Source organism: Strigops habroptila, chromosome 5 (assembly GCF_004027225.2).
Source record: "Strigops habroptila isolate Jane chromosome 5, bStrHab1.2.pri, whole genome shotgun sequence".
Lineage (NCBI taxonomy): Eukaryota > Metazoa > Chordata > Aves > Psittaciformes > Psittacidae > Strigops > Strigops habroptila.
Window position 1 is genome coordinate 71,824,935 of NC_044281.2, and position 26,943 is coordinate 71,851,877.

General features: G+C 49.9%; 1 protein-coding gene and 1 long non-coding RNA gene across 2 annotated transcripts; one reads left to right on the top strand and one right to left on the bottom strand.

Moving 5' to 3' along the window:
• Nucleotides 1-6,235: 6,235 nt before the first annotated feature.
• On the bottom strand, nucleotides 6,236-8,520 carry LOC115608847. Its single transcript, XR_003991671.1, has 3 exons — nucleotides 7,961-8,520; nucleotides 7,519-7,734; nucleotides 6,236-6,357 (listed from the first exon to the last, which is right to left on the bottom strand). It is a non-coding gene; the product is annotated as an uncharacterized LOC115608847 (long non-coding RNA).
• Nucleotides 7,300-17,672, top strand: DUSP5 (dual specificity phosphatase 5). The gene is made up of 4 exons (XM_030488274.1): nucleotides 7,300-7,822; nucleotides 12,143-12,285; nucleotides 13,715-13,934; nucleotides 16,037-17,672. Exons 1-4 carry the CDS (start codon nucleotides 7,429-7,431, stop codon nucleotides 16,435-16,437), a joined length of 1,158 nt encoding a protein of 385 aa, XP_030344134.1. The 5' UTR covers nucleotides 7,300-7,428; the 3' UTR covers nucleotides 16,438-17,672.
• The last annotated feature ends 9,271 nt before the right edge of the window (nucleotides 17,673-26,943 follow it).

Genomic DNA, 26,943 nt, shown 5'->3' on the forward strand with positions numbered 1-26,943 from the left:
CGTGATGACCTCTGGCTCAGCTGGGACCTTTCTGTGGAGAGCTTAGCAAAGGAAAGCAAAGCAGAACCCACTGGGTGCAGGAGGGATGGGGTGAACAGCAGTTTATAGGGTTAGTGTTTTCCTTCTGCTCTAGAGGACTGGCTGTTACTCGCTTGGTCAGGACTGCAGGCTGGGACTATCTGGTAGCCATAGGCTATAAGATAGCCCTAGAGATCTTCACCATGAGCAGTCCCTGCCAGAAGAGGCATTTCCCAGGAGGAACTTGGGAAGGGCCTAGCTTTGAAACTTTTAATTTGTAATTAAATAAGAAAGTCTTACTAAACCTGGAAATCCCCCTTTTAAATTTGATACAGCAGCCTTTTCCAGGCCACCAAGCCCTCAGGGAGGAAATCATGGGAAGTGAGATTAAATGCACTTAAAGTTGAGAGACCAGGGAAGTGGGGACCCAAGGCCTGTCTGCGCTTGTGTAAGCCAAAGCATCAACTGAAGGAGCTCATTTGAAAGTAGGTCCATACAGGAACAGCCTCTTGTTCAGAGGAGACCATCCTTTCCCAGGAATGGGAGCTAAATAAAAGATGACTTTGTCCATACTTAGAAGGTCTTCCTAGAGGTGCAGTCTGCAAACTGAGCAGCAAGGTGGTTTCTGTTGTAAGAGTTCCTGTGCAACAGGCGTTTGCCATATCTGCAGAGGAAATCAGCGATGTCACCCCACGGGCTCTTTTCCGCCTGTAGGAAAGTGTGGCAAAGACTCGTACTATAAGCAGCAGCATTGTATTTGGAACAGTTTCCAATACAAAGTTGACTTAAAAGGAGCCAAGGCACTGCACTGGTTCAGCACTGCACAGGTTTCAGTACGAATCACCACCCAGGTCCTGCTGGTCTCAGATCATGCCCTTCCTACAGGACAAAGGTGAGCAAATGCATGGCAGGGATCATCCAGGATTTTTAACTCTCCTGGTTTTAAATGAAAAGCATTTTTTTTAGCATTTACTTCAGCTTAAACATAACTATATATTTTATGGGGTTAGCATATGATACCCTCTTTGCCGGTGAAATACAGGGTGGAACATGGTCCTACTGGCGCAAAGCAGTTTGATGCTCAGAATGAGAGCTCTAACGGGCTGTGAGTGATGGGGGCGTTTTATTTTATGAAGATGCTCGAGTGGGCTGTGCCATCAAAAGGATACAGAGTGGAAGCCACATCCTGCCGGCTTGGGTAATCCATAAAAGAGCTTTCAGTGTTTTCCCTCGGAGTAACAGCTTTAAATTTTAATAAGCTGTAGAGTACTTTCACCGGATGTCATAAGCTGATACAAAGTTTAAATGGGGTTAAGTAAGTAAGAGCCTAGGAGAAAGGAACATAAAAGATGTAAATTATTTCCTCTCTTTCACAAGTTTGTTTCACCAGGTTTATTTGGGGGGGGATAATATTTAATTCAAGTTATTTTTTTGATCTCTGGATGATTCAGAGGTCAGGGGAGGGAGACAACCCTAGAAGTACTGAAATTAATCAAGTTACTAATTCAGGTTACTTTGTCATTTACCCAGGATATTTACCAAGTCGCAGACTTGTGTGCCTGAACGTGATCCGCACAAGCCTGTAAAACAAGGATTTGTAGGAAGACTCCTCGAAAGGTCACCCAGCCCACCCCTACCCCCAGGCAGGATCGACTCTGTAAGTCTTTCCAGATAGACTATTGTTCAGCCTGTTCTTGGAGCCTCGGTGGTGGAGAACCGCACCATCACTCTGCCACCAAGAAGCTTCCTCCATCTACAGCAGATGTGCCTGCCTCCACTTTAAGCCCATTACCATGTTACCGTGGGTGAAAGAGGAGGTCTGGTTTATCTTCTTCCTCTTTGCAGCTCTGGGTGGCATGTTTGCTGTCACCGCAGCCTCCCCCAGCCCAGCGGCTCCATCTGCTTCCTCTTTCCTCTCAGCTGCCTTCTAGGTACGCTGCAGCAGACCCACATACCATCCAGAAATACCATCCAGGGTTATATCCAAAGCCTAGATCTACCTTCTGTTTGTTTTCACTTTGCAAAGGTGGGATAAAGAGGGGTTTGGCCATGGGATGTACAGTGCCATGCTTGTGCTGGAGTTGGGTAATCCTAGGGAGTTTATAGCCTGCATCATGACCCACTGGTCTCACTGCTTGTGCCATGCCTGGGGACCCCTGAAAACAAGCAGGAGCTGTGTAGTGGGTTTTTTTTCCTGCTACTGGCAGTGCTATAGAAAACAGAGGTGTAATGGGTTTTACTGAATGTGTTTATTTTGTTTGCTTCTATCTGTGTAGCCCACTGAAATGGCTCCAAAACATTCTCAGCTAAAAGCATCAGCTACTCCATTTTGAGCTTAAAAAGTCATTTCTGTACCCAGGAGCTGTACTCATTCTCAGTGGAGTGGGCATAGTAACACGCACTGTGCAGTGGATTATATCTATGTGATTATACCCTCCAGGCAACAACCTGGTGCTTAAGAAATGAGTCACTCAGAAAGACCAAGGCGGAGGGAATCAGGTTCAGCGATTATAAGATTTGCTTCCAAAAGATCTGGACCAGAGTAATCAGTGTTCCCCCAAGATATGCTTGTCTTAATAGTCAATTAAGTGGCTCATGTAAAAATATTTTATGTCATTTGATGGCTCCCGACAGTCTAAAGAAGCAGTAACCACACGGAAGGATTAGGATTCGCAGAGTGAGAGGCTGGTTGGGTTCTGATGGGCAGGAATAGCCAGGAGATGTGAATGAAAACCCGCCTGGGCTGATGATGGCTGTGCTAGTGGGGGGAGGTCTGCCAGTAAGGAATAGGAGCAGGTTCCTGGGAAATATATCCAGGAAAAGGGAAGAGACAGGACGAGAAGGCAAGAAATGCGTGCGGGGAAACAGTGGCAGGAAGAGGAAAGAACAAATGAGAACTGGCAAGTTGATAAAAGAACAAAAGGGCTTTGTCTCACATTAAAGGCAGCCAACTACACAAAACATTTTCCCATGTAAGCAACAACTGCTGTACCCCAGGGATGGTACGTGGTTGCAAATGGGAAGATGGGTTCTTTACATTCATAACTGGGTCTGCAAGCGCTCCATCAATATATCTCATGGTGCTCTGAGCCACGGCAGGCGAGCAGAGAAATTGAAACTTGATTGTGCAGATAGCTGTAATCCCTATTTTACAAACTGACTGCCCATCTGTACGTGGGAATAAGTCATCAGCTAGTGGAACAGAAAGAACAGTGGCTTCTAAAAGGAGACAGGAGGTTCAGTTTCTTCCTCTTTCACTCCTGACAGCAGCTGTTGACAGCAGCTTGCAGCAGTCAGTGGAGTCACATAGGTATGAGTCAGGTAAGAGTCAGACGCAAGTCTGAGATTCCCTTTCAGCCTGGTTTTCAGAGGTGCTGAGTGCAAGCAGCTCCCATTCAAGCCAATGCACCATTTATCTTAATTCTGGTTTACAGCAGCAGAGCTGGGAATATAAACCACGTCTGAGAGACACCTGGGCCACAGCAAACAAGAATTTGTTTGGTTCTCCCTAATTGTGTAGGTTGTGGCATGCATTTTTCCTAATTCTTTGGGAATAGTCACTTGTGATTATGGATTTGTTACTGAATATAGATTTAAAATGAAAACTCTATGAACTCTCTTTTTATTGGAAATACCGAAGCAGTTACTGATCTATTTATTAGCTTTCTGGGGGAAGAAAAAAGATTCCATCTTAACATCATATCTATGGGGCCACAAAGTGAGGGGGGTGGTTGCCATGCCACAGAGTCTGTGCCTGAGAGTGCTTTACACCCTCTAGAATCAGCTTTTGGCGACGGGTTTTTCTGATGAGGCTGAGAGGAATCTGTAACGAGGCTGATATTCATGATCTGATCTGTTCTTTAGCCTTTGTCTCAAGAGTGACCGAGTTATGACACCCATGAGGTCTCAGCTTGACAATCCCCTATTGCCACTGCTCGGCTGTCCTTAGCCCAGGGTATAAATTTACCTGTATTCCAGCTCTCCATTTACCGGCACAAACTTATCTCACTGCTTGTGCTGTAAGTGTTTTGACATCAGCCGCTCCAAAATTAGAAACTGATGTTATGGAAAACTTAATAACATTAAAGAAATGCCAACCCATCTTCGCTGCTGTCTTGTGCTGCGCTTTGTTCGTCTGAGGCATTCCTTGCATTTCACAACCAGCCGGAGGATGGGGGTTCAGGACTGTGCCCCAGCAGGGATACAGGATACAGCTCAGGCCCCAGACTAGGATCCCACAACATTTAGGTTGCTCCCTGATGGATCTCCTGTGTAATCCTTGATCTAGCTTCCCCTCAGCCCCCTTTCCAGCAGTAAGAGAGCCCACTGGTTTTCTCTCACCTCTTGTCTTGCTGTGGTTTGGGGTTAACTCTTTGGGGTGACAAGCACACTTGTAGCCCCCAGCACAGGGCATCCCTTGTCTCAGCTCAGGCAAATCGAGCCCTAGAAATTCAGCTGATCCTGTCTCTTTTGCTTCCCAAGAAACACACTTCCCATTCATTTAGTCACCTAAGCCCCTTTTAAAAGCTCCTTTTGAGTTTTATTCTCTCCAAAAGGCAGCATTTTGCCCTAGAGCCATGCCTGCTGGCTGCTCCCCATGGATGCTGAGCCCTGGGAGCTTTTACCTGGGGTGGGGGTTCAGTTGTGCCCCCAGGAGCTGGAGTCTCTCCTCCCCAGCTGCAGCGACGAAGTTTCCCTTCATAGCACTGTGAACAGGCAGAAACAAAGAGCCCGGAGGAGGTGGGGAGGGGAGAAGAATGAGCTGGGTTAGGGGAAATACAGCCTGGAAGAAAAGGAAAGGACCAGCTGATCTGAAAGCCCCGATAAAAGCCCAAGACAAAGGACGAAAGAGCCTGGGAGATTATCAAGGGGAAGCGGGAGGAGGAGCAGAAAGATGCAGCAGACTCGAAGTGGGAATGATGTAAAGTACTGCAGGGAGGAGGGGAGTTTCCTACCTAGAGCAGAGGGTTGTTTGAGTTACTCAACCACCTCCGCTTACAGGAATCAATCCCCTTTCTGCCTTCTGGCTGGGAGCACCTGACAAACGAAGGAGCTGCTCCAGCAGGCAAAAAGTATCCCTGTCCATCCCACAGCCCTGACAGCATCAACCCCGATTGCTCATCTATTTCCAAGTACAACCGAGTCATTTCGCTGGTGGGCAGAGAAGTCAGGGACACTCTTCGTGTCCGGCACCCTGCAGGGAGGAAGCATTAATACTGCTGTTGTTAGCCTTGTTATTTTCTTCTAATAAAAAGGTGGCCATGACTCACTCCATTAAGAAACAAAAGCAGAGCTGTAATCTACTGAAAGGCAGTTGTTTGGATGCTCAGTGTTAGGTGTGTAAAAGCAGGAAGGTCAGCTTCAGGTCAGGTCTGGTGATGTTCACGCTGCCCAGAACAGGCCAAACTTCAGGTATTCCCCACAGAGGCTATTTGCTGGGCTGGTGTGATTTGCCCCCTTCAGACTAGCACTTCAGTCAGGAGATGAGGTGGGGGAGAAGTGCTCTTTCCCACCCCTCCACATTTCACTTGGGTTTCCTGAGAGGAAATGATGCTCTCGTGTGACTCCCCTGGCCCCCTGCTTCCTCCCAGGAGGGAGGAGCGCACTAACGCCTGCCCGCAGCCCCTCTTCCCCTCCCTGTGCCGCACTGGGACTAGTTCTCCAGCTGGGCTGTTACTGGGGGGCAAGCCCCTAGGGAGCCAGGCTGCTTCTCAGGGAGGAAGAAGCTGCTCCTGAGGCTGGGAGGCAGGAAAGGCAGGTTGTATTCAGGAGGTTTCCTGTGAGTGGGACAAGTCACCGCGCCCCTGCCCATGCCAGATTGCCCCCCTGGTGAAAAATAAACGGGAGGAATCAGCCTGCCCATGGGATGATGTTAAGGTTTTCATCATGGCTGTGGCCATGCTTCCCATGGTAGGAATCCGGTTCTGGCAGGGACCACGCTGGCACATGGGGACATCCATCCCAGCCATGCAGCTCTGGGTATGTCCAGGGTGGCTGCGGACACAGGGAAGGAGCTGCATTGCATGACGGCAATGGCCAGGTGAAGCACCCACGCTTAGACGCTCCACGAACATGTGCCCCTACTCACAGGCTGCTTCTATTTCTGTTCCACCTCATACCCTGAGTGACTCAGAGGAGGGGAGCGGGGGGGGTCAGGTTAGAAGGAGCCGGCCGGGGGCTGCGGGGGGTTTGAAAGAGGAAGAGGAGGAGAAGGTGCTTCGAAACCAGTAGTTGCTGTTCTTTTAATCAGCCTGAGCCTTTTCCTCCCCGCACAGCCTCTTTCATGCTTCTCTGTTTCAGCTGCAGGCAATCTGAGGCAGCGATGGCACTTCCTGCCTCCTGTTGAGGTGAACATACTTTCAGGGCACCATCAGAATAAATGACACCCTGCTCTTAGACAGCTCCACTGTAATCTCTGGGGCTGTGGTGAGCTTGGATGGAGCTCATCCTTTTACCCAACTTCTTCCAGGAATTTCCAGTTCTCTTTTTGGTGACCTGGTAAGACTTATCTACAAGGAAAAGGCAAGTGCCAAATTTCCTAATTCCTGTGCATCTTAGTGTCGTGACTTCTGGACACAGGCACAGACAGAGGTTTGTTATGTATATCTTGCAAGGTCCTTGAGGCACAATCTTGCAGCCTCAAAGCCTGCCACAAGGAAAGGGACATAAGACCCCCCTAAACAGCCATGCCAGCAATTTTTCCATTGCAGGCATCCCCCATCGCTGACCCGCTCTCCAGAGCATTCATTCATTGTGCAGAAATGTCACACCTTGCTTTGTCCCAAGCTCTTACTCCTCATTTCCTCCTTTGCTGGCAGGTTTAAGCCCGGTAACCACATCCTAGAGGATGTTCCCGGGGCAGTCCACGCTTATCCCTGTGCTCAGGCTTTGCAGGGGGTAAGAACATACACACAGAGGGCGGGAATAAGGGGAACTGAAACCCCCTTTACAACCTGGTGTGAGAACCCTGCCCCAGCGCTGCCATTCCTCCTTCCCCCGCTCGGCTCCCCGCTGCCGGGGCAGGGGTGATGCCGGGATGAGCCTGGGGCCGATGACTGGAGGATTTTTGCGGTGTTTTTCAGCTTCCTCTGCCTCCAGCCTGACTAACGCTGCCTGCGCGCCCGCGGCCCCCGCCGCGCACCAGCGGAGGGAGGGGATCCCCGCCAGGGGGCGGTGCGCGGGGCGGGGGATGCCCATATTTGGCAGGCGGGCGCGTCACTCCCCTAATATGGGCAGTGTCGTCAGGGCCCGGCCTCCCATTCATATAAATGCCCGGTGGCGGCGGCCGGGATTCCCTGCCCGGGCTCTGCGCAGAGCCGCGGTCCCTCCTGCCCTACCGCCACCGGCCGAGCTCCCGCGCTAGCACTGGGACTCCCCAGCCGCTCTCCCTGCTCCTGCCCCGCGGCCGGCATGAAAGTCACGTCCCTCGACTGCCGGCAGCTGAGGAAGCTCCTGCGGAAGGAGCCTTCCCGCTGCCTGGTGCTGGACTGCCGGCCCTACCTGTCCTACTCGGCCTCCTGCCTCCGCGGCTCGCTCAACGTCAACCTCAACTCGGTGGTGATGCGGCGGGCCCGCGGTGGGGCTGTGCCGCTCCACTTCGTGGTGCCCGACGAGGCGGCGCGGTCCCGGCTGCTGCTGGGCGGTGAAGGGGCGGCGGGGACCGCCCGACTGGCGGCCGTGGTGGTGTTGGACCAGGGCACGGGGCACTGGCAGAAACTGAAAAAGGACAGCACGGCACAGATCGTCCTCAACGCCCTGCTCTCCAGCCTGCCCGAGGCCGGGGCCAGGGTCTGCTTCCTAAAAGGTGAGAGGGGGGTGGCGGGGAAAAGGAGGGTAGGAGTTTGGGGAAGGCAGCGCGGATCGATCCCCAGAGCTCCTCCGGGTGGCGGCGGCCCCCGCGGTGGTCCCGTCCCTTCTCTGTCACCACCGCCCCGCGGTTAACCTGGTTGTTGGTGGAGGGCAGGAAGGTAACGCCGGGATTTCGTTTCTTTTCCACCCACTGGAAATAAATCCCGGATAGATTCCGCGGGCTGAGCCGACATGCCTTTCCGCTCACCCCCGCCGCGCGTTTAATAAGCTGATGGGAAGAAGAGCAAAAGTTGCGGATTATCAAAGGGAGAAGGGGGGCAGAGGGATGGGGCTGCGTGGAAAATAAAATCAGCCCCGTGGGGAAGAGGGGAGCCGAGGCCGCTGCTTCTCACTCTCCGCCCGGTGACATGGGACGGTCTGTGTTGGGCTCCCGAACCCCGGGGATCGGTGCCCGCTGCTCCACCTGGAGCCGAGAGCTCTGTCTCTCCATCCCAGGCTGGCAGGGGAAGTCCATAGCCGAAACTCCGGGGGTTGTCGAGGGACAGAAATACCTCCTCACGTGTATTATAGCCCTTTGATTGCGGTTGTTTTCCTTCCGTGTAATCCGGGGATAATAAAACGATAAAAAGAAATTGCAGCCCGCCCTTCCCCTGCCTCCCCTCCGCTTCTCCAGGCAGTGCCTTTGCCCCTTTGCCCTCTCTGTTGCTATTCTTACCACCACCCCCCCACCCCGTGCTTCCCCCCGAGGCGGGGCAATGCCCGGAGCTCGCCCCTACCACCGGGGCCGCTGGGCTCCGCGGAGGGGACCATGCCGAACCTAGGGTTCCTAAACACCTCCCCTTGCCATACCCCGAGGCCATAAATGGAGGAGAAAACCAGGCGATGTTTCTTGAATTAACTCTGCCCCTGCGTCCTCACTGACCAGGCTTAATTCGCCTTTATTAAGCATTTTGTCACGCTAGTTCTTACCCTGATGTGCCCAGCTTGTGTCTCCTATAACTAAGAGTGCCCCGAGGGCATCCCCGCTGGGGTAGAGGCACCTCCAGCCTAGTACTGCCCGATGCCATGGAGAGGGACTCCCCCCCCGCGCCTCGCTCTGTCCGGCCACCCGCACCCTGCCCCGGTCCCCCCCAAAGCACTGACTGTGCTGCTGCAGGGCAGCGATACTTGCACTGTGCCGGGGCAGTCAAATCCTTAGGGACCTCATTAAACCCAACATGAAAAAACACCTCCAGGGTCACGCCGGGAAGTCTGTGGCGAACCAGGGGCTGAATTAAGCTCTGCTGACTCTCAGCCTGCTCGTTTAGCCGCAAGATCATCCTCTCCTCTTCATAGACCAGCCCCACGCTTTGAAGTGGTGACTGTGGCTGTGGGCAGTTTATCTGGGATGGGGGTTTGGTGTAGGCTCTGCTTTGTGCCTTTTGTGTATTGCAAAGTGTCTTATCTTGAAAGCATTCCCCCTTCATGGATGAGAAAGTTCCCTCCTTTTCCTGCTGCTGTTCTCCTTTGCTGGAAGTGCTCTGGGTGTCAGGATCAGGCCCATGAAGTCCACAGCTTCATTTCAGGTCCAGTGCAGCCCGAGGAGCTGGTGACTCAGTGGGCAGCGCTGGTGATTCACCAGGGCCACCGACCCCCAGGAAGCTGTTGTGGTCTGGGGGAAGATCTTTGTGCAGAGGGGATATAAATCACCCTGAAGCAGTGTGCACTGATCAGAAGAAAGGGTCCTCTGGGAGCCTGTAACACCGGCTTTGCAAATAATGGGCTGTAAAACCAACAGGAAAATAAGACCTCCTTGAGGTTCCCTTTGTACTCCTATTCTCTTTAAGAGTGGGAGAGCTGGGAGGAGGTGTTGGCTACTTAAGAGCTAAGGTGGTCTCACCTTGGCCAGGTTGGATGAGGCTTTGAGCAACCTGGTCTAGTGGAAGGTATCCCTGGCCATGGCGTGGGGTTGGAATTGGATGTTTTTAAAGGTCCCTTCCAACCTAAAATGTTCTATGATTCTACAATATGAGCAGGTCACCCCCATCGTGTCATCAAGCATCCCGGGAACCTGGCCCCAGGCAGGGCAGTTAGTGTAGGTAAGTACAAGCCAAATTGCACACCAGGCCCTATCCCTTCCCTCACTTTCTCCCTTCTAGGGGCTGAGCGTGCCATATCTTTCATCTGTGTAGGTGCAGTTTCATTCTGGGTGAGCTTTAGTCCCAGCACAGCGAGAGTGGCTGTGTGGTGGAGGGAAGATCATGCAGCAAGATAAAATAACAGCTCTTCCTTCGGTGCTGACAAGGATTCTATTCTCTATTGATTAAAACCGAAGTGCAGCCCAGCTCTCTGCGATGAGCCATCTAGTACTTGCAGAAATGACCTCCGGGAAGCTAGGTTGAGTGGGGAGGGGGAAGAGGAGATTGCTGGAGGACGGGATGAGGAGATGACTCACTGTAAGAATGGCCTGCAAATATCCTGATCCTCAAGGCTTGTAATTAACCATTCACCAGCTGCATGCGCTTGCTGCCCCAGAGACATGAGCCATGCATGTCTGTTCGAACACACACGCTGATTTGGCTGGGGTGGATTTCTGTGTTCATTCAAGAGTAAAAACAACAACACAGGGCGTCAATGGGGATAATGGCTATTTATATAAGCTGGACATATTTTTCCTATGCGATGGCAGTGGTTGGGGCCGGGGGGAGATAAGGTCAGCTATGCAAAACAAGAGGATTTAAAAGTCCGCCCTGTGAAGGACAGTTGGAGATCAGGAAAGCAGAGGAGTGTGGAGAGCTGCTTGGGTTTGCTGGCTTTTCACACTGCGAGTTGTTAGGGATATCGTTTTATTGACCCAGTTGTTGTGGATATCACTTTATCACACACACACACACTCCCCCTTATGGTCTCCATGGTCCCTTGGCTGCTTGACCCGCTGTGAGCTCTGGGGCGAGCTGGCTGCATGTGGCTGGGGAGTAGGAGGAAAGGTGCAGGTTCTGGGTGCCAGCTCACTGCCAAGTCACCCTCCAGCCCTCCGTCATGGAAAACACTTTCATCACTTTCAGTGGGCTTTGGATCGTGCCAGCCGCTTGCAACACGAGGACCCCACGGCAGGGCTGAGTGGGCGATGGCAGCACGTCATGAATTGGAGCACACATCTGCTCAAACATTGCAAACCAATGACACACCGGTGTTACAGGGCTGAAATGTCAAGGTACCAGGCAGCCCATGGAAGGGGCCCTGCGGCTGCTCAGATCTTCAACACTTCCTTTGTTTTGAAAGCCTTCCTTGCACCGGGGCACCCGCACCGACCCCGCTTATCAGGGTGAAACAGTTGCAGGTGAATGAATCACATTGGGGGTTTTGCTTTCTGAGCCTTTTTTACTTGAGGGCCCTGCTCTAGAGGATTGTTGAATCTAGCTGTTCAAGAGCTTTCGCAATTCATTTCGGCTCTGAAAGAGCACAGGTGGCAGACATGTGGCATGCCACTGACGTTTCCAGGCTGCTTCTGCTACCTGACTTATTCACATTCATTTTAGAGATCCTGCGTTTCCGTGCAGTGTATTCCCAGCCTGGAAACAGGCAACGGTTTAGCTGACGACAAACTTTGAGTAACAATGTAATAACAGGATTAATTCCTTTTCATTAGCAGTGCACTGAATGAAATGAACACAGTACTTAACCGTGCAGAATAGCTCATGTGGGGCTATTCAGTTGTCAAATGCTGTCACAGGATTTCATTAAGTTTTATAGCTGTTATTTAATAGATTGGTTTCAGTGGGACTGTCTTCATTACCTTGCTGTCTCATGCATTATGGTGATTAATGGCACAGTTGCAAGCATCCCCCACTTGTGCTTATGTCCATTCAAAAATGCAAGTAAAATATTTCTTATGTTGTCACAGTATAAATAGTAGTGACAGATTTAGAGAAGATGAGTCCTAAGTACAGAAATCTCCATCTCAAACACTAGAAATACCGCTCTTATATAAAACCTGTGGGAGGGAGTTTAGTCCCTGCTGTACTGGAGTTAATGGTTGATAGATTCGACAGAATTACATTCACTAACAGTTTTAATCTGGATCCACCAGCTTTTGGCAAGTTAATAATTGTCAGCAGTAATAGAGGTTTTTCTTTGGGTGCCTGAAGCCTTTTAAACAAAGGCATTTCCCAGGGGAGCAGTATCCCCCATTAACCCCCTGGGGCCCATCGCTGTGCAGCACTGTCCCACCACATTGCAACCGACGGAACCTCATTTCTCCTCTGCTTAATTAAACCAGGTTTTGGAAGCACAAACATTCATATCTTCTTTTTTCTTTTTCCCTTTTTCTCCCTAGGGGGATATGAAACCTTTAACTCGCAATATCCTGAGTGCTGTGTGGATGGAAAACTCATTTCCCTGGAGAGGACTGAGGCAGAGAGAAACCTTGCCAGCCACTGTGAGAAGCAGAGCGTCAACCACAAGCCTGCTTATGACCAGGTATGTGTCATGGCTGGGGCGGGTGACCTTCCCCTTGGGTCTTCTCCCTTCTGCCTCCAGGCTCTGTTGGAGGCTGGCAGGGTGCTGGTGGCCCTTGTGCTGGCGTGGGCTGTCAGTAAGTTGTCACAGTCCAGGTTGAGAGCCCGTGTGTTGAATAAGATGCCCTGGTCAGCATCACCTCTGCCTGGCTTCAAAATTAGGCAACAGAAAGAGGAAAAATACCCTGTCCAGTCCCAAAACTGTATTTGTGTCCCATCTATTGCACAACCAGGCAGCAGCTCATGCCTCCCCAGGAGACTTAAACAGGGCAGGGGAGAGGCTGCCAGGAATGTCATTTTCCAGCAGAGTAGTATGCATTGCTTGGGCCTCCTCTGAGACCCCAGGAGGAATCTGAGGCTGGTGGAGGGGGCCGCGGCTGTGGGACCACTTCTGAGAAGAGGCAGTGGCTCCTGAGAGCCGCCCTTGGGCAGGGGAAGCGGGGTTTCCACAGGGGAAGTCACTGCATGCTGGCCTGGCCCGGGGAATACGTGTACTCTGAGATGTCACCCTGCGGTCAGGCTGCTTCCGCCGGGGCGTGCGTTTCCTGGCACTTGGGGGGAGCCCCCGGTGATGCCCCCCCTGCACCTCCCACCCCAGGCTCCATCCTGCTGCCTTGTGTGGCTCCTGGCTGTCCCTGGTGTGCGGAACCTGCTGGGTGGGCAGCTCTGGGGGTGGAAAGCCGGTTTCTCACAGCTGGGGGCTGGCAGCAGCTCTTGCGCATCATGGAAAGTCACCTGTGATCTCAAAACCCTGGTGTCAGGCGATGGCTGGTTTTTCTTCTTTCACGGTCTCGTCACTCAGCCTTTGCTTGTGCTGAAGGAGGAACCAAGATGACATCTCAGTGCGGGTGACGCAGTGGGTGCTGCTCAGTGCGGGTGACGCAGTGGGTGCTGCTCTCCAGGGAGGCGTGAGGGGATGGGGAGCTCCAATTTTATTGCTTTGTTTCAGCTTTGGAGGTTTAAGTGGAAGGGCTGAGCCCTGGGCTGAGTTAGAGCAGCCTCTTCCTCTGTCCTCCTCTTCCTCCCTGCTCAGAGGTGGCTCCCCGCCTCGCCTATGTTTTGGTAAAGCCTCAGAGGGAATGGACCTCTCGCATATGAAAGTGCTTTGGTTGCATCCCGACGGGCAGCACTTTAAAGAAAGCCAGAAACATCCTGCACGTGAGTGGGCTGGATCTGACTTTGTGCTTCACAGATGTGGATAGGAAAATGAAAACCTTCTTGCTGCGTGGGCTTTGCCATAGCAGTGATTTGTTGGCCGGCAACACTGGGGTCCAAAAGCACCAGCGGGAGAGGGAGCGGGCACCCACGCAGGCTCCCTTACCTTGCTCTTGGGTATCAGGACTCAAATACTCTTGGAAAGGAATTACATGTTTCTACTCCTTCTCTTCCAGGGTGGTCCAGTCGAAATCCTGCCTTTTCTCTACCTTGGTAGTGCCTATCACGCTTCCAAGTGCGAGTTTCTCGCCAACCTGCACATCACGGCCCTGCTCAACGTCTCCAGGAAAAGCTCAGAGTCCTTCAAAGACCAGTATTGCTACAAATGGATCCCGGTGGAGGACAGTCACACGGCAGACATCAGCTCACACTTCCAGGAAGCCATCGACTTCATTGGTAGGTCCAAATTAACAGATTTCCAGACCTTCATGTATTTTAAGTTCATTTATTTTAAAAGACATGTTGATGGGAAGGACGAGTTAGTTTTTTGTGTATACTCCCACATGTCACAGCTGAAGTTTAAGCTCCCTCCCTTCCCAAGCATACCTCCTCGAGAGGGATTTCCATAAGGAAGGAAGAGGGACATTGAGAGCAAGGTCTCTATCCTCCCCAGGCTAGGAGGCTGGGGAAGGGAAATGCCTCCTCTCGACTGCCATCAGGCAGATGAGGCAAGTGAGCTGGTTAGATTCATTTTCTTTTCAAAGCAAGCGTAGGTGCAACTTCAGCATGACAAGGAGCAAAGAAGCATGGTCGAATAACACCAAAATCTACTGATTTTTGTATAGGGAAAAAACCCACATTGCTTCCTTGGGCTTGCATACCAGACCCTGCAAAAGCCAGGTGAAGCAGAGTCAGCTTGTTGCCTTCCTCTGCTGAGACATCCTAAAGCCAGTGTCTTAGAAATCCCTTATCACAGAGCTCCTTCCATTGCTCATTTTGATCATGCTAGTATCCCACCCTTAAATATCTGGATTCAAAAAAAAATGAGGAGGCCTTTAGAAAACTCTGGGCCATCCCTCCCAAGCCTTCCTGTGTGAGGCTGGGTAGGTGAGCACACACCAGCCCTGCCAAGTAGCACACGGGAGAGGCTCCTCCTCGAGAGGTACAGGGTAGTTTAGTGGGGTGGAGTGGCTGGAGCTTGGGTGGAGGTGGTGGTGAAGTCAGTGCTGTTGCTCTCCAGGAACACTCAAGAGAGAAACAGAATAAACCCCCAGTTACAGGCTCTCTGGGCTCATTGCTCAGATGAGTTCAAGTCCTTCAGCAGTGCAGGCAGAACTGCAAAAACCTGATCTGAGTCCCTCCCCTCTTGGTAAGGGACTTTTTACACCTTTCAGGGACAGGATAATTGATGACATTCTTCTGTCCCATCCCCAAGCCCTTCTGATAGTTGAGTCAACTGGAAACTTCCCAGATTGAGGATGACTTTAGTTTTCACTTTCTTTTAAAACTGGGCGTGTGGTGTCAATGCTGCGGATGACTCAAGTCCATGTCTTATTTTGTGCAGTAGTTAAATATAACCGGTTGTGGTGGCACCAGTCCCCAGGCAGACAATTGAAGACAGGCAAATGATAACTTGCTCAGCTCTGCGTTGTTCCACTGAGCACTACACTCAGCGCAGTTATCCATAAATTGGAGCTTGAACATATTGCTCAAGGCAATAGAGCAAAGAATGTCTATTTTTGAACTGTATTTTTTGTGTGGAAAGGGTTTATTTTAAACACATTCTCTTTAATCTAATAACAATCATTGTGTTGTGTGAGTAACCACAGCGGCTCCTGTTGTGTAAAATGGGTGCTTTGCATAAGCCTTTTATACCCTGACTTAAGTCCAAGCATCCTTTAACCAGGCTGTAATTAGTAACTGCCTACCAGCCCTTGTGTGCTTTGTGGTGAGGCCCCGGGGAGTGGGCTCAGCCTCTCCACCCAAGGGCACCCACCAAGGGCTCAGCACCTGGTACTGCCATGTGCTGCTAACCAGCCAAACAGGGAGTTAGGTTTGGACTTAAAAGTTCTGTTTTTCTAGCAAAGCTGGTAAGAGGAAGGCAGCCCTGCAGCATCTGAAAGACCTGATGGTCTGGGCTTGGGGCAGCACTTTGAGCTGCAGGCAGAGAAGTGAGGGCACAGCAAACACAAGCATTGCTCAAATACCTGATCTCTATCTTGCAATGCTCTGCAAAGTCAGTTGTTCCAAAAAAGAAATAGGCATGTGGGAAGGAGATAGGGAAGCAATTTCCTAAAAAATACAGAAAGAACCAAATCAGGATGCACAGATTCTGAAACCAAGTGCCATCTGCAGCTCAGCTCTATCTCTGGGTTTTGTCCCTCCTCTCTTTCAATCTCCATGTTACCCTTAGTACCCAACAGAGGAACAAGCGTCTCCTTGCTGGTGGACTGGCTGTGTGCCATACTCCACCTCCAGCGCTGGGTGCATGTCACAGTGTCCTCTGCATCCCCAGTGACAACTGATGTCTGAAACACCTTTTTTTTTTTTTCCCCTAGATTATGTCAGAAGAACGGGGGGCAAGATCCTGGTGCACTGCGAAGCGGGGATTTCACGCTCTCCCACCATCTGCATGGCGTATCTCATGAAGACGAAGAAGCTCCGCCTGGAGGAAGCCTTCGATTACATCAAGCAGCGCCGGAGCCTGATCTCACCAAACTTTGGTTTCATGGGCCAGTTGCTACAATACGAGTCAGAGATCTTGTCTTCCACTCCCAGCCCCCCTGTCGCCTCATGCAAAAGAGAAGCTGCATCTTTCTTTGCGGAAGAACTGACGTTAGGCAAAGACTTTGAAGGCTCCTGTTTTGCCTTTCCTACCTCAGTGCTGAGTTCTGTGCCCATCCACTCTCCTGTCCACCAGCTGAAACTCAGCCCGATGACAGCATCTTCATCCTGCTGAAACACCCTGGGAGACCGGAGCTGGCGCGGTCCTCTGATCCGAACTGTGACACCCCCAACAAGAACATTTCATGAACGTGCAATAGAGAAACCTCATTGACTTAGTCTGAGACGGAGTGGTTGTCATGGGTCATACTTCCCATATGCTGTGACTGTGAGACACAAGTGCTCCAAGTGTGGCAGGTTCTCTGAACTTTTATGGTCCTTTTTTTTAAAACGAGAAAGTGCTTTTTTTAGGTTTTTATCCAGAGTGTGCATCCACTACTGTATTCCCAGATTCCTCGGGAACAATGAGAAACCCATTTAGTATGTTCTCTGTTCCCACCTCCTTCCCTTCTTGTTTTTTGAAAGACCCTTATTTAACGTTCCAAGCAATAAGCAGCAGCAGCAGGAAAGAAAGCAAAGTGGAAAGCATGACCTTTGCATCCGCAGAGGTGGTGGGAGTGAATATTTGTTCTGCTTTTCCTCCCGCTTTCCTCCTCCCCTCTCCTGTGTCATGTTTCAGGGAGCAAAGGGCTGGGGTGGTGGGAGGGAGCTCCTTTCCCAGGACACTGTTGCACAACCAGGTGAAAATCCCCTCTCCTGCTCCAGCCTCTGAAGTGTTAGGTATAGACCACGGTGTAACTGGATACCAAACCAGACCTTGGATCCATTCAGGTGTTGCATTTCCTGTACTTCTGCATTTGCCTTTGTACTGGATGTGCTTTTAACTAAGGCGGGGGACTTAACAGAAGCTATCAGGCTACCCTGCTGAGCTATTATCCTCCCATCTGTTATTTAAGAACAGCCCTAGAATACTTGAATGTCTCCAAACCTCCTTCCAGTAACTTCCCATCAGATAACACTGTATCTGCTGGATTTTACACCAAAAAAACCCTGACAAGCTCCAAACCAACTCTTCCTCCATCCCTTCCCAAGTGTTCCTAACCTGTATCGTGTGTGGTCAAGTGGTCTTGTTCAGTGTTATGTGGCTTTTTCGTGTGTGTGTGTGGTTACCTTTAGCCAGCCTTTGTCTGTGAAAACTGGTTTCTCTCTCTTTGGCTTCTGTGTCTGAGAGAGTTCAGAATGAGCGTCTCTCTTTGTCTGTTGACCTTTTTATTTTTTTTAATATGTAATATGTATGGGAAATGGCAATAATTTCCAGGAGATCTTGTGAATGTGAAAGAAAACCTGCAATGGGTTTTTTATGGAGTGTAAAAAATAATAAAGGAAAAAAAAAAATGCCAGGAAAAGCAAGCTGTTTGTTGCATTTGGAGTGAGCTGCTAAAGTGCTTTGGCAGAGCTTGGTGGCCACAAAGGTCACCTGTGACAAAGTGTCATGGCCCAAAAGTGATGTAAGGAGGTAGAAGAGGAGGGTGAGCATCACTGGGTTCTGCTGGAAGCCTCTAAGGTGCATCTCTACAGAGAGGAGACGGTGAGGGGGAGGATTGTTTTAAACAGAATGACATGAGTCACGGTGGCGTCACTTCCCAGCAGCCAGGCAGGCGCTTTTGGTTTGATTCATGTATGTTTTATATAAGATTTGCCATCTTGCTGAAGATCTGAACTAGGCACAGCCCCCACTTCCTTCCTGAGCATGTGCCATAGGATGCTGCATGTGATGGTCCTTGGCGTGATGCTGACGGGTGGCCCGTGGCACCTTGCAAGGTGCCACGGGCCACCCGTCAGCATCACGCCAGGGACTATCACATGTGGGTAATGCTCATCTATTCATTTATTTAAATGGAATGACTTAATTTGAAGTGCCAGCATCTCTGAGCCATTTCATCCCCCTTTTTGGCTGGAAGTTTTCAGGCTCTTCCTGGCTCATCACTGCAGCACATTTATAATTTGCAGTTCCAAGTTATCAAGTTGAAAAATTCATGGTAGGTGTTTGGGTTACAAAGCATCTCTATGCCTTGCAGGGCTCATCTCTTTGTAACTTCTTACCCCAAGGGAAGCAAATCTGACAGGTGAGAAGCTGTCACTGGAGATGAGCCTTGGATTTCTTCCTTGTGTCAGGGTGATGGAGCAGCAGCCCTGCCTGGGCTCTGGGAAACCTGAACATGGGAATGTGATCCAGTAAAAGCAGATCAATTAGTGTTCTGAAAGATCTGATTGCTTCCCTTGGGGAACTGGAAAGTGCTCTCAGCCCCCATGAGCACCCAAGCAGAAAGACTGCTAGGCTTAGTGACAGTGGCTGCATCCTGAGCATGGAGACCTACAACCTTCACAGAAACAGAGCAGTCAACAGTTGTCACTAAAACAGCATGAAGTTCCTTCTTCGGGAACGACTAGCTTTGTTCCTTAAGGATGAGGAAGCAAAAATCTTCTGCAGAGCTGATGATGTTTGCCATGGGAACCTGCAGAGCATGAGGCAGTGGGCTGAAGGGGTTAATGACCTTGGAAGATTTGACCACGGCGGTGAAAAAGATCACAGGCCAGGAGGAGGATCCAGGTATCTAGCAGAGAGGGAAGGGAGCTGCCCTGATTTTGGAGCAGGACTCTGATCCTGAGTGTTAACACAGTGTGTTGGTGGATGGTGTTGGCAGAGGGAGATGCTGGGCTGGGATTCACCAAGGATGGAGGGCCTGAGCCCTGTGGGAGCCTGAAGAAGGGTGGTTGTCATGCCTGAGCAGAGGAGCCCAAGGCTTGTGCTCCTGCTGAGGGAACAGTTCAGTCTGCTTGGCTGGTCCCAACCCATGTCTCCTCCCTGCAGGAGGAAGCCCCAGCATCCAGGGCAGAGCGGGATGTAAACGCTGCCTCCCAGAGGAATGTGCTCCCATGCTCGTGTCTTCGCTGTTTCAGTGTTAATGTAAGACCTCTGCCCACAGATCAGCTCCTTGTTTGGCCGATCTCACCCCTCTGAGGGGACATCGCAGCCATCTGACTGCAGGGCTCTGGCATTAGAGTACGTGTTCTCCTCCCTCCTCAGACATGCTGCTCCCAGGGGCAGGGAGGAGCTGAGGACCCAAGCATCGGTGTGTGAAGGTGAGTGTGACAAATCAGGGTGGTACCTACCTGGGAGATGGGATGTGTGAGTTTGAAGTGCATGGGCAGGGCAGGAGCCCTGGTTCTCTGCTTCCAGACACCAGCACACAAAAGCTACCTCCATCCTTAGGGAAAGAAACAGCTCCAAAAGTGTTTTGTGGCTTGTGTGCTGAGCAAATTCGACAGACTGGGTAGGATGGAAGATCTAGCAAGCTTTCTTAGCCAAGATGGGGTTGGTTTTGGGTAGTTCGCTCCTAAGGATGGAAGTTCAGACCAGGCAGCTGTGTGGGGAATGTCAGAGCTGCAGAATGGGGTTGACAGTGATGGGGGCTGAATGGGCTGGTTCGAGATACCTGTGTCCGTCTGCCAGCTAAGCCTGGCAGAGGAATAAGGATCTCAAAAACAAAGTTCTGATTGAAAGTAGAGACCTACATAGCTGTAACAGCAAGGGGAAAGCTATAGCAGGATGATTTCAGACATCAGAAAAGGCAAGTGAGGGAAAGATGCCAAGAACGCTGTACCCTTAGGCAAAGCTTTGATTAGAGTTTATCCCTTATGATACATGAATCCAAAGGAGATGAGAGGAAGTGTTACAGAAAAGGGGAATTTGCAGGTTATGCTGCCCATGGAAGCGCTGCTTCAGGGCTGTGCTGGGATGTGAGCATCTCTCTCCATCAGTCCTCCTGATGGTGCACCTTTATGTTCTGGACTCCTTCGTGTCAGTCAGGGAATGTTCCAGATCCTGGTGTGGGGCTAAACAGAGCTTGTGCCACTGTTCAGTGGTCCCTTAAGCTTAGGCTTGCAATGAGCAGTCATCTTGCAGGCATGAGTGCTGATGCTCAGCCCCTGTCTCCGTGTTGCACATGCTGCCTTTCCTTTCTGCCTCCAAGACAAACAAACTCTTCAGAAAAATGCCACAAAAAATACATGTCTTTACATGCTTACAAATCACACTGTGAAGAGATATGAGGTGGGGGTGGATGGGTGGGTGTTGTCCTTAAGTGTCCCTACGTGTTCTTTTATTCCATATAATTTGCTGGTGTGATTTTCAGCCTATGCTGGTTACAAAAGCTTCTCCTGATTCTCTGATTAAAGGACTTTCCAAAAGGCAGAAATTACATCCTGACCAGGTAAAATTCACCTGCTCCATGGGGAGTTTCTATTGAGGTGCCCATCCACAGTCCCTGAGCAACACAAGGTAGGTAGCTCTTCCTAGCTTCTTGCCTTCTGATGGTGAACTGCTTTTACTTTTTAGGAGACAAAGCTCAATGAATAAGGTATTCTGCAGGTATTGCTATTTGTATGCTAAAAACAACACTTGCCTTATTGGGAAGTCAAAGGTCCAAATGTGCCTGTAACATGGCAGCAAGAAGTGAGGCTCCAGGCATGGTGAATCTGACCCTCCATCTCCACTTTTCACAGCTTCATGCTAACTGGAGAGGAGACACTCTGCCAGCTCACTCTCTGGGGAGAAAAAGGCAGGAACCAATTTGCAAAGCCATATAAATATGGAAGTAGGATTTTTTGGGGCGTGGGAGGTGTTACCAGTACCACACATTACGGTTCCTTGGCTTTATCACATCGTGGGCTTTTACCGAGACATGAGTAAGTTCACTAAATAAGGAATATGAAAACAGCTTGTGAAACGGGTTGAGTCATCAGAGAAAATCAAATGAAGTTCTGACACCAGGGCCTCAGTTGTAAAGTCCTACTTTGTTTTACCATTGCATTATAAATGATGGGATCATTTCAGTCTGTTTATTTCAGCTTCAAAATTCAAAGCACTCTGACATCCAAGTAAGGCTTACCAAACGAGTTCATTTTTCTATAGCAGCTGTGATGCATCCCTATGCATCCTGCCTATGAACACTTGCAGGGAATTGTGAAGATTACCAAGAGAAATGGCTTCTGTGGTTATAGATGAAATGCTCAGCACTTCTTCCAGCTCTGTCTTGTTATTAAAGTGGATTTATGGCCCCTAGATATCTCTTTCAAGTACTAGCTCACTGGCTGTTATTTGTAGCTCCTGAGAATCCTAGCAGGACCTGTTATGCCAGGAGCTGTACAAGCACCAAACAAACCCAGAAAGCCAGAAACACAGGATCAGGAGTGACAATGGTAGACAGAAAGGGATGAAGAAACTCAAAGCCCCTTACAGACAGCATTGCCCTAGGACTCTCCTTTCTGTCTGGGATTTTTGCATATGGACACGTGCAAGGGAGACCATGGGTGGAAAGCACCTCTAGGAGACAGGCATGCATGGGATCCACGGGACCCGCTAGATATACTGTACATAAGCAGAAGTGGGAAACACCTGCAGTATAAATCCTACAGCTACATGACACAGGGGTCCCCGCCCCGGCCTCAGCCCATGCTCACTGCAGTCATAACTAGGATTTCAGGACAGGAAGCACACAAAGGTGTGTCTGATCTGCTGGGGCTGTTGGATGCTCAGAAGTGACAGGCAAACTCATGACAACCTCAAACCCCTTCGGCATAACCATTTTTCCAGATTTGGTTTTACTGCACTACTCATGTTAGTAAAGTTACTCACATGTGTAAGCATTCATTGGACCAGGCTTAAGCCTCCCCAAGTGAAACGACAATGTAGGTTTTTATGGGCTCTCTTTTTGTATGAGTGAGTGTGTGAATAGTGGTTTATTTCTGTCATACAGATACTCCATTTCTGAGATTCCTTTGTAAAGCAGGCAGCTTTCGATAGTGAGTCATCTTTCATTATTAAATTGCCCATACTTTGTGAGCTGCCTCCAGGCCCTGATCCAAAGCCTATTGCCTTCAGTGGGGAGGACAGCTCCTGAACACAATGGGCTTCGGATCAGGCCCTAGATGAATCTTTCTGTTAAATCTTTATTTTAAGGAACAGTTTGTTCTAATTGGAACTAAACTTGCTGCTGCATTGAAATGGAATATGAGGTCTATAGGACTCAAACTGGAATGACGAGTATATCCTCTCTGCTTTAATGCCTCCAATCATGTTCAGTCAAGTTAACTGGAAAATCAATTGACATGAATTCCAGCAGGACTATTAACTGCCATCCGGCTGGGCCCCGAGAGGCTGGCCAAAATGAAGCAGATTTCTAACAGGGATGGAGCAGAACCATGCGTGTTCATCTCCTAGAGATGCTGTCGACCTGAGGTCTCCCTAACAATGCCCATGTTGCCCCAAGTAATTACTGTGGCTGACAGAGAGCCTGGGGGGTTAGGCAGTCTGGGATTAGCTGTGGGCTCTGCCCTTGGCTTTCCAGGCGAGCGATGCAGCTGCTCTGTGCACTCCTGCTGGCACAGTCGCATTTGTCAAAAGCATAAAGGAAGTGAGTGAGACCTGGACTGACCAGGCTGGCCAGATGGATCCCTTGAGTATATTGAAAAGGATTGTAGCAGCAAAACTGTGTTTTCCACAGGACAGCTCATTTCTCCTGCGGAGGATATTTCTGCTCTGCTGGTAAAAAAGCAGAGCTTTGCTGATGTGGCTTTGCTCACACAGGAAGCATTTTGCTGCTAGAGTAGATCCGAATTTCTTTCTAAATGTTTCTTGTAGGCTTATCCATATGTCTGTGCATCCTGCCTTGCATCAGGGCTAATGATATTGATCTCATTCTGAGCAAGGCGTAAAGCTTTTTTCTTACAATGCACATTAGACCTATGGACAAAGGCTATCCTAAGCACAAAATTGCATTACCATGATGTATATATCACATTGTGATGCCATATGTTCCATATTACAAAAGAGAGTTTGTTGTTGGTTTGGGTTTTGTTTTCTGTCCCTCCAGGATATAATGTCTTACTTAGTTAAAACCAAAACCCATCGGGCAGCACTTTCAGACAGCCACCATGGGGCAGAGCAGCCGCTCTGCCAGGAAGGAAGCGATGGGAGCCCTGGGTGGGTGGCAAGAAATCTGTGTGCTACCTAGTGCTAAAGCATTGACATGGTTCAGTTTACTAAATCCAGCTGTGAAGAGCAGCTGGTTTTCTGGCAGTCAGCATGACCTATGCAGGCGGATATGCTTGAGAGAATTGATCAGGGGCCACCAGTGGGGAGAAGGGAGAAGGGGAAGGTATGTTGTTCCCTGCACTACTAAGTGCTAAAGTGGCTCCTGGCAAGTTGTGATTACCAAATCCAGCTGCAAGGAGCTTTTCTGGACTTGAATGTAACATCTGATGGAGATATGCCTCGGCCATGTGTGTGTGGGGAAGCAGAAGGGTTCTGCAGAACTGGCCACTGCCCCGCTCGATGCTCTGGCTTGCAGGATCCTGGGGAAAGGTCACTGGGACAAGTGCGGGATGTCTGCAGACCGCAGAAGAGGCTGCCAAGAGGCTTCAGACAGTGTTCCCATCTCAGTTCTTCTTCCCATTTCCTTCCCTTGAGGCCCCCCTCCAGGAGGGAACTGGGGACAGCAGGGGAGGCAGCAGGCCAGGGCAGGGAGAGACCATGTAGAATAAACAGCAAGACACTTGCTTGGAGGGCTGGAAAAGATAAAAAAGATAATGCCCATTATCCGGACCGAAGTGCGAAAAGCTCCTCCGGTGAAGCCTGCCTGCTTGAGTGTGATAGGAGAAGGATGTCCTGCTGCCCCTGGGCTCAGCCTGGGAAGAGCCTGGGAAATGCTGAGTGCTAATGGGGAGGGAGGTCCAATATAATCCCTGGGGTGGTGGTTTTAGTTGCCATGATAAAGCTGGAAATTATCTTTGCTGTCCTTTGATCTTCAAAGGGCAGGAGGAAATTTCACACTTAGGGGAGCCACCCGGTGTCAGGTGAAGTTGGTGCAGCTTGCCAAAGTCGGTCAGACACCATAAGGTCAGCAGCTCACCTGCATTAGTGTGAAAATGCCTTGCAGAAAGGAGTCTGCCTTTTCCTGTGGCTGGTTTTGGTGCCCTGGTTAGAAAATCACATTTGTTTGTGGATCCGAAGGCTGCAGAGCAGATGGATGTCTCAAAGAGGGAGTAAAATCCAGGCAATGTGATTCTGATGCATTCGTCAGTCTGGATGTATATTACTTTGTTGGATGGATGCGGTCAGCCAAAATCATGGTTTTTGTTCCAATCAAATTACAAATTTACTGCAGCCGCCTCCTTCCAGTGTGCTAAAGAGGAATAGAGGTGGGAGGAAAAGGATTTTTCAGTATTTCAGGATGCTCTGTGGAAGGCAGATGTCCAGTCTGGCATCTCTGTCAAATGTCATTTTGTCTGTACTGGCCACAATGACTGAAAAAGCTGCCCTGAAATGAAGCAGCGTGGGTCACAGGCCCATGTGGGCTCTCTCTGTCCCTTGCCCTGCAGCCTGGCTCACCACACACACCATGTGCAGACATTCAGAGATTTCTCTGCATCCACCCGCCAATTCCCCCAGGGAGTCTCTGTGGCTCTTAGTTAGTCTGTGTCCTGGCACTGCTGGGAATGGGTTGCAAAATATTCCTTTGGTCAATGATATCATCCAACCACCAACACCTCCGGGGCCGGGACAGGCCCTGCTGCTTCCCCTTGGTCCCTCACCCACTCTTTCAAAACAGCAAAATATCAGTATTTCTGTGGTCACAGGTTCATAACAAGCAGTCCTGTGGATGGGATGTATATATTTATGTCTGCATGGCTTTCTCACTGCCCAGATCATGTTTACTGTTTGCTTGAACATGAGAAGATCCTTTGGAAGTAAAATCGACTGTTGTTAATTCACCTCCCGATCTCCCAGGCTCACACTGCTGTCTGAGCTGGCGATCTTTCACCTGGAGTTTGGGATTAGGCAGGTCTTCAGAGATCACCCTGTTTTAGGATTTATTTTGATGAGAACCAGTTGATCCTGTCCTCCCAGGGCTGTCCCCAAGCTCTGCTGGTGCATGGGCAGGTGTCCCACCAGGGAACATTGTGCAAACTCCCAAAAGCAGCCACCCTCCTGCTTTGATGCCCATTAGCTGGTGCCAAACCAGCTCCGCTCCAAGGCAGCCCCTGCCAAAGCCAAGGGGTGTTGTGGGCTGTCACTGGGTGCAATAGCTCTGTGGGGTCCAGGGTCCCTGATTTGCTTCTCATTCACACTGAACCCAACTCACCTGAAAACAGGTCTCGGAGTGCCTTCCAGCCCTGCTGACCCCATAAATAGCCCATTGCAGGGCCCTTCCCTTGTCTGGGGGTTGAAAAAGAAACACTGCAGAGCAATGGTTTCTTTCACAAAACTGCCAAATGCAACAAAGTTCTTTGTTGCATCAGAACAAAGAAAAACATAGATGGTTTCCTCCCCTTGGCAGGATGCGGCCCCTCTCACCCCACAAGTGGAGCCAACCTGGCCAACAGCGCCTGCCAGCAGAGCTCCTGGCTCAGCCCTGTCACAGCACCCATGTCTCTAATTCATGTTGTGTGTGTGCTGTGGCTTGCTTTGGAAAATTAGTGAAACAAGTGAAGTTAATTCAACCACAACCACATTTTATTCATTCATCAGCTGCAAGATGATTCTATAACAACTGCTTTCCCTTAATAAACCTGCAGCAGATTAGTTCTTAATAAAATATGATGTTTTTAAAAGGAACCTTTTCCTATTGTTCATTTTACTCTGCTGTTTTACCCTGCCACTCTCTTCTTGACAGGCATGTTAGCTTTCTCAAAATGTGGTTGGATGAATGGATTTACGGGTGAACATTTAACAGTCAGCAGTAATTATTTACCTTTACATATTCAAAGGATCATAAAGATCAAGAGAAACTTTTAAACATTATTTTTAAAAAGAAGCTGCTTGACTGTTTTGAGTCGTTTAAAGTGCATAGAAATGAAGGCAGAAGAGAAGCAGCAAAAAAAGACTCTGATGCTGTTCATGGTCGGCAGAGCACCCACTGCGAGGAAATAACAGGAGAGCTTGGCAGGAATCCTGTGGCCTGGCAGGACCCTTCCACCACAGCAGCTTATAAAACACACAGGGAAGAGCTAATGATCCACACACGGTGCCAGGCAGTGGGAGGCATACGGCTACTCACTGCCTGCTGCCTCCCAGCACTGGGCTGGCAGGAGCCACTGGGCAGCTACTGCTCTGCCCTCCTCCTCTGAAAGGAGCTGTGACCAGCAGCACCGGATCATTCCCAAATCACAGGAACAAGTGATGTTATCACCACTAACGGCACATTTGCACTTTGTATATAGGTATATAGATGACTTTCTGCCTATTACTGCTTACGGTGTATCACCCCCGAAATGGATCCAGACAGGGAGCAGGAGAAGGGTGTCTACTGCCTGATGCAACATTGGCACCAGAGAAAAAAGAGCAAGAGGGTGGTGGGAATGGGTGCCTGCTATTGCAACACATATATCACCGACTAACACTGTGCAGCCAGCATCTGAACCTGTAATTACATTCACCCTTTATCAAACAGAGCTTTCTAAGGATCTTGCAGGCTTAGGGCTCCCTCTTTTAAGTTTTTTTTTTTCTTTACAGGCAGTTCATTGGCAAAGACACAGGCATTTCTGCAGGTTTTGGTGAGGGGTCAGACTCTTGCATTGCAATGCATATGGGCAACTACAGGGCCTGAGAGCAAAAGAG